The sequence below is a fragment of the Schistocerca piceifrons genome, chromosome 2, assembly GCF_021461385.2.
Source record: "Schistocerca piceifrons isolate TAMUIC-IGC-003096 chromosome 2, iqSchPice1.1, whole genome shotgun sequence".
NCBI lineage: Eukaryota > Metazoa > Arthropoda > Insecta > Orthoptera > Acrididae > Schistocerca > Schistocerca piceifrons.
In genome coordinates, this window is record NC_060139.1 from 608,815,324 (window position 1) to 608,832,712 (window position 17,389).

The 17,389-nt window shown below is 43.0% G+C and overlaps 1 protein-coding gene across 1 annotated transcript in view; it reads right to left on the reverse strand.

Annotated features, from left to right (window-relative positions):
• Positions 1–17,389, reverse strand: part of LOC124775657 (luciferin 4-monooxygenase-like) — a 39,074-nt gene that overhangs the window by 7,334 nt on the left and 14,351 nt on the right. The window contains exons 3-4 of the mRNA XM_047250485.1: positions 11,784–11,883; positions 8,813–9,040 (exon numbers count right to left, since the gene is read on the reverse strand). Of these exons, the coding sequence (XP_047106441.1) occupies positions 8,813–9,040; positions 11,784–11,883 (328 nt within the window). The remainder of the gene's footprint in view (positions 1–8,812; positions 9,041–11,783; positions 11,884–17,389) is intronic.

Below are 17,389 nucleotides of genomic sequence, written 5' to 3' on the forward strand. Positions count from 1 at the left end.
ACAGAGAATCCTATAAATTCCTGGTTCTTCAGATGGTTGGCGAACATCCTTGGCCGATGTTAGATTGTATTATATCTACCGGGCGAATTTGTAGATTACCACGATGTTCCGCTTTTTCAAGGTTTTTCCTATGCAATCACTGACGTCCTTAATGAAAGGCAGGAAAACTTTCGATTTCACCGGCGCTTGAGTATCGCTATTATTTCTAATCGGTGGTCTTAACGCTCTTTTCACCTCAGCGAACGAATAACCGTTTTCGAACAATGCATTGGTGACATGTATTAATTCTGCGTGAAGCAGCTGTGATTCGCAAATTTTCCTTACTCTGACCGCCAACGTTTTTATGGTGCCTCCCTTTTGTTGTGGGTTTTAAGGTGAAATCCATTGTACCAGGGCATAATAGCCCGAAACATATTATTAATTGTGCTTTTAAATTTGTTCTTATATCTTTGCGATCGATGGACGAAGATAATCGCTAACAGAGATGATGGACAGCGTAAGCTTATCGGTAACTACACCAGGTGACCGGCGGCTACGCAAGTCGAATGCCGGGGGAACTACCAAGAGTAAGATGTAACCGCTCACAGAACAGGCTGTAAGACGTGTATATTTCTATTGTCTATTGCCAGATCACAATTTATGAAAGATGTTTATATTTTATTAATAGGATTAAGTAGGAATAATTAATATTTGCCATGTTAGAAATAATTGTGGTAGCAGGGAATGTCTGCACCAAAGTATTGTTGACAAGAGAGATCGCAAATTGATATAATTTGAAAAAGGACGGGAGAGACCGCGTATGGATACATTTTAAAAAAAGAGCGAGAAAGACCGCGCATTGATACATTTTGTAATGGTAGCAGGGATTGTCTGCACCAGAAAGCATTGTTGTGAGGAGAGACCGCACTTTAGCGTTCGTAGGAAGTCAGTAGTAAGCGAGATGTGAAGCGAGTTGGTAGCACGTCTGAAGCGAGAGGTTGAGAGGAGTAGTGTGCCTGCCAGTCACCAGCTATGATTTATAAGAGATTATAAACGGATGTACAGAGACATCAACTAACTATTATCATAAGAGGAACTAATATTATTGAATTATTTTCTTTGCGAAACTCAAGAACGCTTCAAATATTCACTGTTGGTAATGAAATGATTTCACAAACGTTCAAATGGGACTTACTTTTTACAATAATCTTACAACAAGCACTGCGCAAACATACCTTCAGTAGTCTTGAATTTCGCAAAGCAGTGCTGAACTATAGATGATAGCTTCAAACAGTTTCACTGGATATCTGTGCTACCCTGAGAAATGTCGTGTGGAACATTCTGAACTTGCTCTCGTTATTATCGAGTGTCACACTTACGACTGAGACCTTATAGGTCCGCGACGCAGACTGCTTGAGGATACGCTTCTGTTTAGCTATTCTGGGGAGGTTCTCCAGTGTAGCAGCTACCACACGTCCTTTTTAAGTGTAAAATGATGAGATAGTAGAATACTAATGTGTCCAATGCGAAATGGATGCCCTTTATAACGGCTCCAGTTTCTGCTCTATATGAAATGACTGCGGACTTTCAAAGAAAATAATTGCACTGCCGACCAGTGATATTAATTGCCTGGAAATTAGTGTTAATCGTATTCAGTTTCATACAAGAGAAAAAATACCGGAATAGCTGGAGCTATGTCACAGTCGACATTTCCGCGATGTGGTTGTGTATGTGGAGTACTGATTTCCGCTGCAGTTATTGTTCCAAAAAGTTATAAATGAATTCTGCGCCTTCCTAATGAGAGCTCACTTGGTGTGGCTCGAGTGACTCCACAGCCCTAGTACACTGCAGAGGTTGAAATGGTGCGGTCGCTAAACTCTGCCATCACCAGAGACCTTAGCCAGACAACACGCAGTGTCCCCGCGGGGCGTCGTACCCGTCTCGCAGTTGTATGATGTATTGACGATATCGATATCTGTCAGGGTTACTAAAATTAACAGGCACGTTTTATTTTATACCAACGTTCTGTAAATACCCACCGTCTTACGAGGTGTACACAGTGGCTTGAAAACTGGATAATCGGGAAATAAAAACTGGTTTTCAGTTTTGAACGTGGCCGTTACTCAGCAACCGCATACTGACTTCAACATAGGATTATAAAGCAAACCGGTTGCACGTAACTGGTAGGTAAACTGACCTACGTTGGTTTCGACAGCTGCGAGGGGCGTCTTCATCAGGTTGAAATTTTGCTAAATCGTAAAATTACATTGCTGAAAAGTAACGGTTAGAATTTACAGTACCTATGCTCAAGTCCAAATTGAAATAAAACGTTCTATACTTTGCCACGTGTGCCCAGCTGGGAACTCAATTAGCCTGATGGCTAGAACGTTTTATTTCACTTTCGACTTGAGCATAGCTCTCTAAATTCTAACTGTTACTTTTCAGTAATGTAATTTTACCATTTAGCAAACTTTCATTCTGATGAAGACGCTCCTAGTAGGTGTCGAAACCTATGTAGGTCAATGTACCTACCAGTTACGTGCAACCGGTTGATTTTATAATCATATATCGAAACTGGTGTTTGTTTCCAAACAAATCGTCCGCTATTTTAAGGACTGTCACGGTGTTCAACGTAGAGATTGGGCAAGATAAATGTTGTAAAATAAAGAGATAATCAAACAGTTACCGTTGCGATAATTACTAGGCATCACGTATGAATACAAAGAAGTGAATACAAAGAGGTGACAACTGAAGTTCCAGAAATTCAGCGTCTATCAAACAGAAGCGTATCCTCAAGCAGTCTGCGTCGCGGACCTATAAGGTCTCAGTCGTAAGTGTAATTACGCTGAATCGTTTGTCATTGTGATACGTTTAGCATGAGACTAAGATGTTCATTCACATGCATTACGCATGACAGATCCCTCCCTAGTGCAATTTCTCCAAATCGCCAAAGCTATTGAGCTTTCACAGGTGACACAGCTAGCTTTAACAGAATACTGATGGGTCTCCAAAATTTCCCTTCTACATTACATAGCATACACCAGACGCTCATCTGCCCACTTACCAAAACGGTAAAGAGAACTGTATTTACTCGGCCAAGACAGCGTCCTACAATTACTGCTATTTGCGAATATGCCTAGAATGCCCGCGTATAGAATACCTCCACCACAAATCTATCTGACAAATTTGCTTTTTGTAAGGAATGTATCAGAAGTTAGAGCCTCAAGGGCCCGCTGCCTGTAAGACAAATATGATGGCACAGAAACAATATGCAACCGCTCTGTCCCCGAAATTTACTCTCTCCAACAAATTAATGCTGTCGGTGGCTTGTCCTTTACAAATAAATTCATGTAATTAAACATCGTTAGGCAGAAATAAAACCTCCAAAATTGTAAGTTTGTAAGCATGGACATCATTCGACACCATTGATAACTAAAGGTGCCCCTAAAATGCTAACAATAGACCCGTGTCATCACATTCTCAGTGACAGCAGATCCTACAGTCTAAAAAATTTTCGACTCTGGTAACCTCGCCGTTGAGCTCCCGTAAGCACCAACCAACCTAAAAAGTTTTCGACCTGCATCCATACATCGTGTACTTATTTTCCGTCGAGAATCAGCTCATGCCATGCTGCATCCTATTTCTTAAGCTGAATCAGATATGCTTTGTACGTATTTCCCTTAACACTGACCTCGAAGAATAATTAGATGGCCCGGACAGTAAAATATTTTGATACCTATAGACAACTACCAGTTACTAAGTAGATAACCGTGTACAAACCAGAAAATACATTGCGCTTATGTGGTGATCTGAAAGGAACCTTGAGCGTACGAAAGAATTAGATTCAGATCATTTACCTAGATACGATTGAATTTTCTCATAGCCTCCAACAGGGAAAAATATTTATAAGACAGATTCGTCTTTAGAATGAAATTTTCACTCTACAGCGGAGTGTGCGCTGATATGAAAGTTCCTGGCAGATTAAAAGTGTGTGCCGGACCGAGACTCGAACTCGGGACCTTTGCCTATCGCGGGCAAGTGCTCTACCAACTTTTTTTTAAATTTTTTTTTTTTATCTTTGTGTTTGGTCGTTGCGGACGTCGCAATACATCCTGTTCAAGTTCGGTGGTTGATCTTTCCACTCAGTTTTTTTATTACAGAGGCCAACTGGCTCTCTGACCGAACACGCTGAGCTACCGCGCCGGCAGCTGAGCTACCCAAGCACGACTCACGCCCCGTCCTCACAGCTTTAATTCCCCCAGTACCTCGTCTCCTACCTTAGATTCGCCTTATTTACACTTCATTTCCATCTAAACTATGTGATCAAAAATATCCGGACACCCCCAAAACATACGTTTTTCATATTAGGTGCACTGTGCTGCCTCTTGCTGACAGGTACTCCATATCAGCGACCTCAGTAGTCATTAGACATCGTGAGAGAGCAGGATGGGGCGCTCCACGGACTTCGAACGTGGTCAGGTGATTTGGTGTCACTTGCGTCCTACGTCTTTACGCGAGATTTCCACACTCCTAAACATCCCTAGGTCCACCTGTTTCCGATGTGATAGTGAAGCGGAAACGCGAAAACTTACAAGCCGACTTCGTCTGTTGAGTGACAGAGATCGCCGACAGTTGAAGAGAGTCGTAATGTGTAATAGGCAGACATCTATCCAGACCAACACACAGGAATTCCCAACTGCATCAGGATCCACTGCAAGTACTATGACAGGCAGGAGGTGAGAAAACTTCACAATAATATAGTTATTAGAATTGTCTTTAATCACAGTTCATACCAACGTAGGTAATATTCGATTGCTGTTCAGTGCACACGCACAGCTTGAAGAGACTACTGATTCATATGATTCACATGCTGCTATCGGAATCCGAAAGCGTTCTCTGGGGTCATGTCTCATTATGTGTAGCAACAAAGGTTCTGTCGCATTCGTACGACGTACAGTGGTCTGACAAGAATATGGAAACACCGCGAGAAACGAATGTTGTTGTTGTTGTTGTTGTTGTGGTCTTTAGTCCTGAGACTGGTTTGATGCAGCTCTCCATGCTCTTCTATCCTGTGCGAGCTTCTTCATCTCCCAGTACTTACATCCTTCTGAATCTGCTTAGTGCATTCACATCTTGGCCTCCTTCTACGATTTTTACCCTCTAGCTGCCCTCCAATGCTAAATTTGTGATCCCTTGATGCCTCAGAACATGTCCTACCAATCGATCCCTTCTTCTAGTCAAGTTGTGACACAAACTCCTGTTCCCCCCCAATTCTGTTCAGTACCTATACATTAGTTATGTCATTTACCCATCTAATCTTCAGCATTCTTCTGTAGCACCAAATTTTGAAAGCTTCTGTTCTCTTCTTGTCTAAACTATTTATCGTCCATGTTTCACTTCCATACATGGCTACACTCCATACAAATACTTTCAGAAACGACTTCCTGACACTTAAATCTATACTCGATGTTAACAAATTTCTCTTCTTCAGAAACACTTTCCTTACCATTGCCAGTCTACATTTTGTATCCTCTCTACTTCGACCATCATCAGTTATTTTGCTCCCCAAATACCAACACTCCTTTACTACTTTAAGTGTCTTATGTCCTAATCTAATTCCCTCAGCATCACACGACTTAATTCGACTACATTCCATTATCCTTGTTTCGCCTTGTTTCGCCTTATATCCTCCTTTCAAGACACTGTCCATTCCGTTCAAACTGCTCTTCCAAGTCCTTTGCTGTCTCTGACAGAATTACAATGTCATCGGTGAACCTCAAAGTTTTTATTTCTTCTCCATGGATTTTAATACCTATTCCGAACTTTTCTTTTGTTTCCTTTACTTTGCTCAATATACAGATTGAATAGCATCAGGGAGAGGCTACAACCCTGTCTCACTCCCTTCCCAACCACTGATTCCCTTTCATGTCCCTCGACTCCTATAACTGTCATCTGCTTTCTGTACAAATTGTAAATAGCCTTCCGCTCCCTGTATTTTATCCCTGCCACATTCAGAATTTGAAAGAGAGTATTCCAGTCAACATTGTCAAAAGCTTTCTCTAAGTCTACAAATGCTAGAAACGTAGGTTTGCCTTTCCTTAATCTTTCTTCTAAGATAAGTCGTAAGGTTAGTACTGCCTCACGTGTTCCAACATTTCTAAGGAATCCAAACTGATCTTCCCCGAAGTCGGCTTCTACCAGTTTTTCCATTCGCCTGTAAAGAATTCGCGTTAGTATTTTGCAGCTGTGACTTATTAAACTGATAGTTCGGTAATTTTCACATCTGTCAACACCTGCTTTCTTTGAGATTGGAATTATTATATTCTTCTTGAAGTCTGAGGGTATTTCGCCTGTCTCATACATCTTGCTCACCAGATGTTAGATTTTTGTCAGGACTGGCTCTCCCAAGGCCGTCAGTAGTTCTAATGGAATGTTGTCTACTCTGGGGGCCTTGTTTCGACTCAGTTCTTTCAGTGCTCTGTCAAACTCCTCACGCAGTGAGAGAAACGGATACTTCAACATAAATACAGATGCTAGCCAAGCCTGCAGGCAGCGCTGCTGTATTACACTATGAACGGCGCCCGTGCAGTGTCCCCAATACGTTGCATGTGTCAGTCGTAGTCAGAACAGTGTTCGGTGTAGTGGTGAGTGCAATAGCCTGAGTTCAGTGAATTCATATTTGAGCAAGTGCGGGGCAGTCTCGTATTTCTCTTTTCCGTATGCTGCCGATACAAGCTGAAGTTGGAAATGAAAACCTCAAAAAAAGAAAAGACACAAGGAGACTTCAGCCGATGGTGCTCAGTAGATGTGCTTTCAGTCTATGCTCCTTAATTTCAGGAAATATTGTGGCAGGCATAAATGAGATCCGAGAGTTAAATTTCTGTTACTTCCCAATGAACAGCAGGAGGAAGCCCAGAAGGGCTTCTTCCATTTCTTCAAATACGTTGCCTGCCCCAACACACAGTTCACCATCCACTGCTACTCCGTCTATGGTGACTGAACTCACTTCACATCCAGCCGTGTTTCTTCTGAATTCTCGTCAAGCTGAATTGTGCGCTACTTTGCCAAATTAAGCAGTTCTAGAATCACTATCCTAGGTTATTTAATTTGTAACCAAAAAATAGATTTTTCATGGTGGCATTTTTAAAGCCATTCACACTTTCACTAACTTATATTATGACGAGTAGCTCCTCACCAGGAGACAGCGAGTCGGAAACTTACGTTCTGCTTTGTCAGAGTAGTTGATACTAATTGCTTCAAGAAGTGGAAGTTGACTCAATGAATTCTGTAGAATTTGTGGAATATTTCGTGCTGAAAGCACTGTATCGGCGCACCCAATATTTACTTTCTTTTTTAAGTTTTTTGAGATTTAAATAATGGTAAGCCACAATAACATCCTCTTCAGAAGAGATCATGATTGCTGTTGAAACTGAAACAGACGGTTAAAGGCGCTGCAGTCTGGAACCACAAGACCACTACGGTCGCAGGTTCGAATCCTGCTTCGGGCATGGATGTTTGTGATGTCCTTAGGTTAGTTAGGTTTAACTAGTTCTAAGTTCTAGGGGACTAATGACCTCAGAAGTTGAGTCCCATAGTGCTCAGAGCCATTTGAACCATTTGAACTGAAACAGAAACGTGATTTGTGCTGTCTGTTGCTTGTCGTATGACGAGTCACACCGTACATCTTATCGCATAGCATATTGTATCATCCTAGTGGGAATACGAATAAGCGTAGCGTCTCGCGACCTCTATTGCAACCTGTCGCACCTCATAGTGTATCGTCTCTGTTCAACCCTGCCCTAGTCTTTACATACAACAGACACCGACGTGAAAACAAGCACTGAGCAGTATACAATTAAAATATAAGGGCGAGGAGACCAGGAGATATTTATCTGCGTTATTGGCATGGAGATTTGTTGCAAACACATCATGTGCAAGTATTATCTCATCCACTACAGTCACAAAGGAGGTGTGTGTAAATTACTCTTTACAGTACTTCTGAGGACCATATTGTATGTTAACCGGGGACCTAGAAATGACGGAGAGGCTCCGTCCCCGCCGCAGCCGCAGTGGTCCACAACCCCATGACGACTACCACAGTCCACTTCACCCCTCCGCCGCCACACACCGAACCCAGGGTTACTGTGCGGTTCGGCCCACGGTGGAACCCTCCAGGGAACGTCTCACACCAGACGAGTGTGACCCGTATGTTTGCGTGGTAGAGTATTGGTGGTGTATGTGTACGTGGAGAACTTGTTTGCGCTGCAATCGCCGACATTAACTGAGGCGGAATAAGGGGAACCAGCCCGCATTCGCCGAGGCAGATAGAAAACAGCCTAAAAACCATCCACAGATTGGCCGGATTCACCGGACCTCGACACAAATCAGCCGGGCGGATTCGTGCCGGGGACAAGGCGCTCCGCCGGCCGCGGTGGCCGAGCGGTTCTAGGCGCTTCAGTCCGGAACCGCGCGACTGCTACGGTCGCAGGTTCGAATCCTGCCTCGGGCTTGGATTTGTGTGATGTCGTTAGGTTAGTTAGATTTAAGTAGTTCTAGGGGACTGATGACCTCAGATGTTAAGTCCCATAGTGCTCAGAGCCATTTGAACCAGGCGCTCCTTCCCGCCCGGAAAGCCGTACGTTAGACCGCACGGCCAACCGGGCGGGCAAACAACCCTGAATAGTTTCTGAAAGCAAATCAGTGGTCTTCGGATTCACGTGGCAGTCTAGCAAACCCTAAATCTGAATGCTTGGATGGGCATTTGACTCCTGGTCTGATGCGCTGTTAGGAAGATTGCTATGGCGTAACATGTGAGGAGTGCGTCGGTACTCACGTGGTGTCCCCTGAACTTGATGAGCTGCTTGACGCGGTCCACGACGTAGAAGTAGCCGTCGCGGTCGTAGCGCACGACGTCCCCCGTGTGGAACCAGCCTTCTTTGTCCCAGGCAGCGGCAGTCGCCTCCGGGTTGTTCCAGTAGCCCAGCGCCGCCGCGGGGGACTTCACCCACAGCTCGCCCTCCTGCTCGGGACCCACCGGCTCCTGCGTCTCCAGGTCCACCACCTGGAGAAATAGCAGCATGCGTCTTTCAAGTGCGAGCCACTGTTTGTCACAGGCTCTCATTTCATCGGGAACTCAGGACGTTATTAACTTCGATTACTCTTATAGAATCTTATGCGATCGAGTCACTCACGAAAATACACGGGTCTCCTATTTATGAAAAAATGCCAACATATTTCTTTTTTAGTTGCTCCTAGTCAAATAAGTAGCTCGACAGCTCGGTGTACGTGTCAGACGTCAAATCCAAAGGTGTGGGCTACATTATCTCCACTTGCTCGTAGGGCTTATCTCTTGTTACTTACCGCTTCTTACCGAGCAATGTTACGCTGCGGTTAGCAAACTGGACTCGTATTCATTAGGAGAACAGATGTTTAAATCCCCGTCATAGGTTTGCCTAAATGGCTTCCTATGCCTTCTGTTATCTTCTCCATATGTCCCCCAATATGAGCGTGTGCTCTGTCTCTAATCACATCGTCGTCGACAGAATGTAAAACTTTAATCTTCCTTTCTTATCGCTTCTTTCACGTCTGGCAGTAATTTGTCGACTTGCACCGTGTTCCGTAGTCAACGTTGGACTGTAAGAGCCCTCCCCCCCCCCCGCCCCCCCTCTATTACTGGCTCTTAAGTCAGTTCTAAGTACAGAGCGGATACCTCAAACAGGGCCATAGGATGGTCGTCTCCGTTATATTATCTTCTTTACCAGCCCTTTTACATAGTATTTATACCGCTTTTCCAAAGTTAGGTAACATAAAATAATAAAAATATATTATCATAACTAAAAACACAATATTTCATCAAGCGTTTATTACAAATCGGTCACAGTTGCAGTACATATGCTTGGTGACTAGTTTCTAACCAACTGGTTCACTCTCAAGCATGAACTACTGAGGCTGCTCCTAAAGTTCCTTATCTGAATAACACGCGTCAAAATAAAAGTACACTCATTTACAAAGTAATCATAGATGATTGTCACAGTCAACATGTGCCCACTTAGGTCAGTTTGTCTGGGTTGCTAAGTAGTTACACGTTGATAGTGACAGTCAAGTGCGATTACTTTTTAAGATCATGAACTACCATTTTGACGTTTGTTATTAAGATAAGCAACCTTAAGTACAACTTCAGTGCGTCAGGCTTCATAATGAACCAGCTGGTTCGAAACTACTCGCCAAACAAATCTAACGCAGCTGAGACTGATTTATTAATAAACACTTCGTGAAGTACTAAAACTGGTTGCTGATCCCGAATCAACAAAATGTTGAAACTGAGAAAAAAAGAATACAGTACAAAGTTCAACTGTCTTATAAAACTTAAGTTTTACTTTGGAGATAATTTCCAACTGTTCTTCAGCTATACTCAGGAAAATTGAAATTGTTACAGCACAAAACATCATTCCAGCATTTTTCTACGTTTGTGGAGATGTTCATCACATAAAGAGTATTAATACCTAAACATACCTTCCATTCGGAATTGATGTTCATCATCAGTATTGGGTGTGACCACCCACAGGCACTAATACTCACCCATATTGATTGTGGCATGAAAGGAAACAGCCTCCTAAGATCATCAAGAATTTCTTGCCATGCCTGAAAAACATCCCGTAGAAGTTCATTAAGATTTCTATCAGGAGGCTGGTACACGAGTACACGTCTTCCCACCACTTGGCAGATTACAGGTGAAAAACCAGGTGGAAGGGGAGGCCAGTCAAGAATCTGTACATTCGTCGAGGTGGTCTTGCATTACTCTGCTACAATTCGCCATTTGATACCTGGTTTTGAAAAGTATGAGAACAGGGTTTACCATTATTTCCTTACTGACGAGGATTCAGCCTCCTTTCAATATTTACGAAATGCTGTTGTAATCTGTAATATCTCTCCGGACCACAATTAGAGGAATTAGGCAGGCATGCGTCTCTAGAATCACGGTCTTCTGTAACCTTTCGCCACACCGTCTCCTAACACGTCGGTGACGATCTGACCGACAGAAGCAGAAGCGATACTCGTCGATGAGTTGTCCACACACTTCCACTCGAAGTCACAGTTAACTTTGGTTCCATGCCACACAAGTCTCTGTCGTCTGCGGTATGACGTCAACAGTAAACGATTTGTGGTAACTCGAGATCCCAACGCAGCTTCCAATAGATGCGTTGACTGAGCCAGAACTGTCCGGGGTTTGCGTGAGATGGGAAGAGGAGGGGGAAAACCCATTGTCTGACTTAGAAGTGGCACCTACATCCTAGACTCTCTGGTGCTGAACAGAACAATCTGTGATATGCGCAACTCGTTTGAATTTTCTCTACCAGCCTGTAAAATCTATCTGTTAAAGACCCAGACAGAATGAAAAAGAATCACTGGAATGTGTTTTTCATCTCAAAAATAGTAAAATTTTATTGGTAATTCAACAATTTCTTCTCATTCCACTAACTGGTTTTGAGAATGGGAAATAACATAAAAAAGTAACTAGCAAATTATGCATTGTAGCTACAGCAGTAATGTACACGTCAACTATACTTCTGACTGTTAAATATAATAGGGAGCAGACAGTACTTTCTGACCGGTACCGGTACTTTTATATTTTCTCTCTGACTACACATAGTGGATCTAAATCTATCAATTCACGATTCCCTTGACACACTGAAATTTTAATAGCGGAGTTGGCAACATACTAGAAGATACAAATAAAACTGCTTCACTAGGCTTCTCCAGACGAAGTACAAAGTAAAACATATAAACAGAAGAATAAGGATTACCTTGGCCTCCACGTTGAAGAAGAGCTTTCCAGAGGAACCTGGTGGAGGATCACTACCGGGTTGAGCACCCATGATGACAATAGCTTCTGTCATGCCATACCTGCAAAGAAAACACTGATGTCGCAATAAGCTCTTATAGAATACAATATCGCTGCTTACTTTCAAAATCCTTATCTTAAAAAAATTTTACCGAAAAATAAAATAAGACTTTTTTCGATGATAATCACACATATACAGTAATATCGCCTACGACCTACAGCCTTTACAATTGTTGGTATGTAACGGCTCTTGATATCAACTTACACATCAAACTGAAGACAGATATTGAATGAGTCATTTATGAAGTCATATAGGCGTAGCAGATTTCTGTAAGTGATTCACTAAACAAAACGTAGCTGTGAATCAGAAGTCTTCCTTGTGACTATTTCAGAGAGCTATTCAGGGTTAATACCTCTGCTGAGACGAAGCTACCGAGGAAAGAGGAGGTGGTGAGTCGCGAGACCTCCTAGAGGCCATCGCCACGACAGTCCAGTGCAGACATCGAGGCTGGATGGTGTGTGTTCGAGTCCTGGGACTCTCCATCTCCGAGAAAAGTGCACCCGCCGGACTTCCACGTGCGTCCGCGTCAAAGATGTACGGTAAACGGCTCCATTCGGAAAAACCGCCACGGCCAGAGTAAACTGCCGTAAGCAGAAATGTGCTGACGTCTGAGGCCACGGTCAATTGTCGCAGATTGTAGCAGCGTGCAGACGTCCACAATGAATTAAATCAGCTGCCAGTTAAAATCTCGACAACAGCCGGTGTGCAATCACACTACTACAGAACTATCGCCTTTCTAGGGGAATAGAAGTCACTACACATGGCGTGTTGCTCTACTCCCATAGATCCGGGCACAGAGGAAGGACCATCAAAACATGGAGAAATGCCGCCTGGATTGATGAATCGCGGTACATTTGTGTACAAAACGGTGGAAGGAGACGATTACGTGGAAAGCCTCTAAATAGCGCTTCTTTATCCGTGATTTAGTGGCAGACCTGAACACATCATTATTGCTATCGTCCACATGAATGGCGACCAGTCTTCAATATTCAGATAGGCCGAAAATCTATATCTAAAACTAATTACAAGTAGTAACAATTGTAAAGTTTCGTCAGTAGATAGAATTGAATTGCTTGAACACTTGCCCGAGTGTCACATAACAAAACGATGAAGAATCTAAGTAAAAAATTGTATTAGAACGTCAGATAATCAGAGGAAAAAATTTCGGGACACGTTTTCTTTTTCTTCTTCTTCTTCTTCTACATATACGCTAATGATGTTTCTGATCACATCTGCCCAGTCTTCTCTATCTCTTCCAGTATGAATCAAGTCCCCCGCATTTCTTATTCCTGTCTGACGTGGCCGTGCCGTGACATCCTCCTCCTATCAACTTATTCCTCTCTTGCCTTCAGTCTTCCCCTCAATTATCGGTTGAAGAAAATGATACCTTTCAATTTGTATCACATGACCTAAGTAACCTGTTCCCTTGCGTCTGATTGTGGTTATCAGTTCTCCGTCTCTTTTTACTATTCTTTAGATCTATTCATTTGTTTTCCTTGCTGTCCATGGAATTTTAAGGAATCTTCAGTATAACCACATCTTGATTGCTTCTACCTTGTTCATAGTGTTTACTTTCAGCGTCCATATTTCCATGTCATTCGAAAGTACTGAGCACACATAGCTGTTTATAAATCTAGCTCTGAGATTAAGATCAAAGTCAGTACTTCTAAACACATTTTTTTCTGTACTGTACATCTGATTTCCACGTCGGACATCCAGTTTTCGCCTAACCACGTCCCTAAGTAGTTGAATGTACTCTCAATTTCTATAAGTTGATTGTCATGCATTAGTTCTACATTTTAATGTTCGTTTGAATTGCGAATTACTATCATAAATTTTGTCTTTTTGGTGTTGATACTGAGGCCCTTATTCCTACTCCGTTATCCCACTGCAGTAAGAATGTCTTGTAGGTAGTTCATGATATGAGAAATTAAGACTGTCACCCGCATATCTCTATCCGTTAATCCATACCCGATTTATTCTATTACTAATCTCTCGCTAAACACTAATCTCCTCCTCTTTTCGATCTATCGGACCTAGTTTCATCCAACTACTCAATGTCACAGCTGTAGCTGGAATCACCACAGCTCACCGAGCCACAGAGAAGTCTCACAACGGTACTGCTCTTCATTAACACTTATAATGTGACAGCGAGTGGATATAAAGGCGTTAATGTCGGTCTATCACCGCAGTGTGACTTTGACGTGTAATAGAAGTAGAATACACAGAACAAATTGGTGCTGTAGTTCAGTATTAATGGTACAAGTGGGACTATATTTGGGGTGTGATGGAATATAAAGAGACGAAGATGATTGATGAATATGCCACATCTTGTACTCCGACTGACACACTTGGTCGTAAGGTGTCGGTAGTAGAGATTCTTGGAGAGGCAACGCTAGAATTAACTTCATGTGACACGAACATACACCTAAAACTTTCATTATCAGTTGCAACAGACACATTGTGCCATTGGCACCCATATGAAAGAGGGGCACACAATTAATTTGGCGTGTATTTGCACAATAACTGTGTAAATATGGACCACGTGAAGCAATGCATGAATGCCCGTACCGCACCTGCAAGAGTAAGAGTCGGATCTATCAACTCCTTAGAGGCTAAGTTCACAAACGTTTCCTAATCTGTGTGTTCATACCTGTTGGACTCAGTGTTATATGGGTGAGCTGTAGGCTTATAGGAGCAACATTTAGCGAGATACTATGCTACAACACAATGATTGTAAATAAGTGTATACATATGAAAATAAAACTAAAGTACCGGGTGCCTCAGGCGCATTTTATCTGGTGTTTCGGCAGACAGTTGCCATTTCGCTTTTGCAGCGTTTAGCTGGCATCAGTCCAAAAAATGCTACTCATCACGTCTTTCATACGACGCCCAGTTTCGATGGAATGCCTCGGTTTGTTTCCCGTTTCAGACAATCGTTTTTTAATCGGAATTTTACGTCATCATTCGATAGAGAACTGCCAGATACGTGTAGTGCGATATTTGTTTTGCTGATATGTATTAAGAGGGACGGTTAAAAACGAAGGACAATTAGTACTGCGGCAGCGACTGAGCAGCACACTTCTGTATGGCAATAGCAGTCACCGCAGACCAAGACAGTGCTATCTCTGGTGGTGAGCTCGTTATTCCTTTTGTGTTTTATTGTCCTTGTTAATACATACACTGAAATACTAAAGAAACTGGTACATCTCCTAATATCGTGTAGGGCCCCCGCGAGGAAGCAGAAGTGCCGCAATACGACGTGGCATGTCTGAGGTAGTGCTGGAGGAAACTGACACCATGGATAGCGCAGGGATGTACATAAACCCGTAAGAGTGCGAGGGGGTGGAGATCTATTCTGAACAGCACGTTGCAAATCATTCCAGATATGCTCAATAATGTCCTTGTCTGGGGAATTTGGTGTCCAGCGGACGTGTTTAAACTCAGAAGAGTGTTCCTGGAGCCACTCTGTAGCAGTTCTGAAGGTGTGGGGTATCGCATTGACCTGCTGGAATTGCGCAAATCCGTCGGAATGCACAATGGACATGAATGGATGCAGGTGATGAGGCAGGATGCTTACACATATCACAATCGTATCTAGCTGTAAAAGGGGTCCCATATCACTCCAATGCACACGCCCCACACCATTACAGAGCCCCCATCAGCTTGAACAGTCCCCTGCTGACATGCATGCCGTCTCCATACCCGTACACGTCCATCCGCCTGATGCAATTTGAAGCGAGACTCTTCCGACCAGCCATGTCATCAACAGTCCAATGTCAATGTTGACGGGCCCAGGCGAGGCGTAAAGCTTTGTGTCATACAGTCATCAAAGGTACGCGAGTGGGCCTTCGGCTCCGAAACCCCGTTTTGATGATGTTTCGTTGAATGGTACGCACGTTGATACTTGTTTATGGCCCAGCACTGAAATCAGCAGCAATTTGCGGAAGGGTTGCACTTGTGTACAGGAACGATTCTCTTCAGCTTTCGTTGGTCCCGTTGTTCCAGGATCTTTTTCCGGCCGCAGCGATGTCGGAGATTTGATGTTTCATCGGATTCGTGATATTCACTGTACACTCCTGAAATGGTCGAATGGGAAAATACTCACGTCATCGCTACATCGGGGACTGCTGTGTCCCATCGCTCGTGCGCCGACTATAACGCCATGTTCAAACTCACGTAAATATTGATAACCTGCCAATGTAGCAGCAGTAACCCATCTAACAACTATGCCAAACACTTGTTGTCTTATAGAGGCGTTTCCGACCACAGCGCCGGTTCTGCCTGTTTAGATATCTCTGTATTTGAATACGCATGCCTATACCAGTTTCTTTGACGCTTCACTCTATCGTGAAAACGAATATTTTGATAGACTAATTTGGGACCGCTCTGTCCAATGGGCGCGTATTTCAGTTTAAAAATCATTCTGTCTGAAACGGGAAGGATACCGACGCTTTCCCTTTGACGTGAATGACGTCATGAGCAGCATTTTTCTGGGCTGTCTCCAACTACACGTTGCAAAAACAAAACTGCAAATATCAACGAAACTTCAGAGCAAATGTGCCTCACGACTCTTAGGAGAGACATCGTGTAAATATATTTCCTACAAATAATATTGATGTTCTTTGCCCCCCACCCCCCCTTCCATGTCCTACCCAGTTGCACATTCTTTTTTTTTTATAAATATATATTGCTGCTTTCCTATGAAGCAGTGTGCTAGCAATTGAACCCTAGCTTAGTATGTTAAATTCTGAGTTATTAGTAACAAGACACAAACTTGCAGTTTATAAAAGCACTTTCTTTAAATACAAATTACGTGTAGTTTCAGCATTGCTACCACTGATATGCTGACATGGCCACTGCAAGTACCCGTACTGTCACGACAGTTACTCCATGCACACAACTTAATTATGCAACAAATACGGCACACACATGTTATACACTGTATATTCACCAAATATGCACCATACATACATAGGACATACAACGTGGTAAGATACGTTGACTTTACAAAATGATATTGTAACACAGCCTGTTAAATGTTAGTTGAGTGGTCCAAAGCTGTAGATTGGTAAAAATGGCTCTAGAATTAGGAATGAGATAGGATATAAAATTGTAAATTCCTAAAATTGGTAGGATAAACCAAAATTCAGATTATCAGCCAAAAGGAATTGACGGATATGTAAATACACTGATAAGTCAAAGGACCAAGACCGCTGCCCTTAGAGGCGTTGGATGCCACCTTGTGGCGTTGCGGGTACGTCAGGCGGTAACAAAAGTATGTAAGTGGAGCAGGCACAGACGGAGAAGATATGGTCTGCAAATGATGAAGTTCACTGGGGTAATCAACTCTGGCAAAGCGCAGATTATTATTACGCAGAGCCTGCGAAATAGTGCCTCAAAAACGGCGAAGCTGGTCGAATGTTCACGTGCTACTATCGTGAGCATCTACGGATAGAAGTAAAAGGATAGTTAAAATAACCGCTAGGCGCTAAATGGTTGCACGT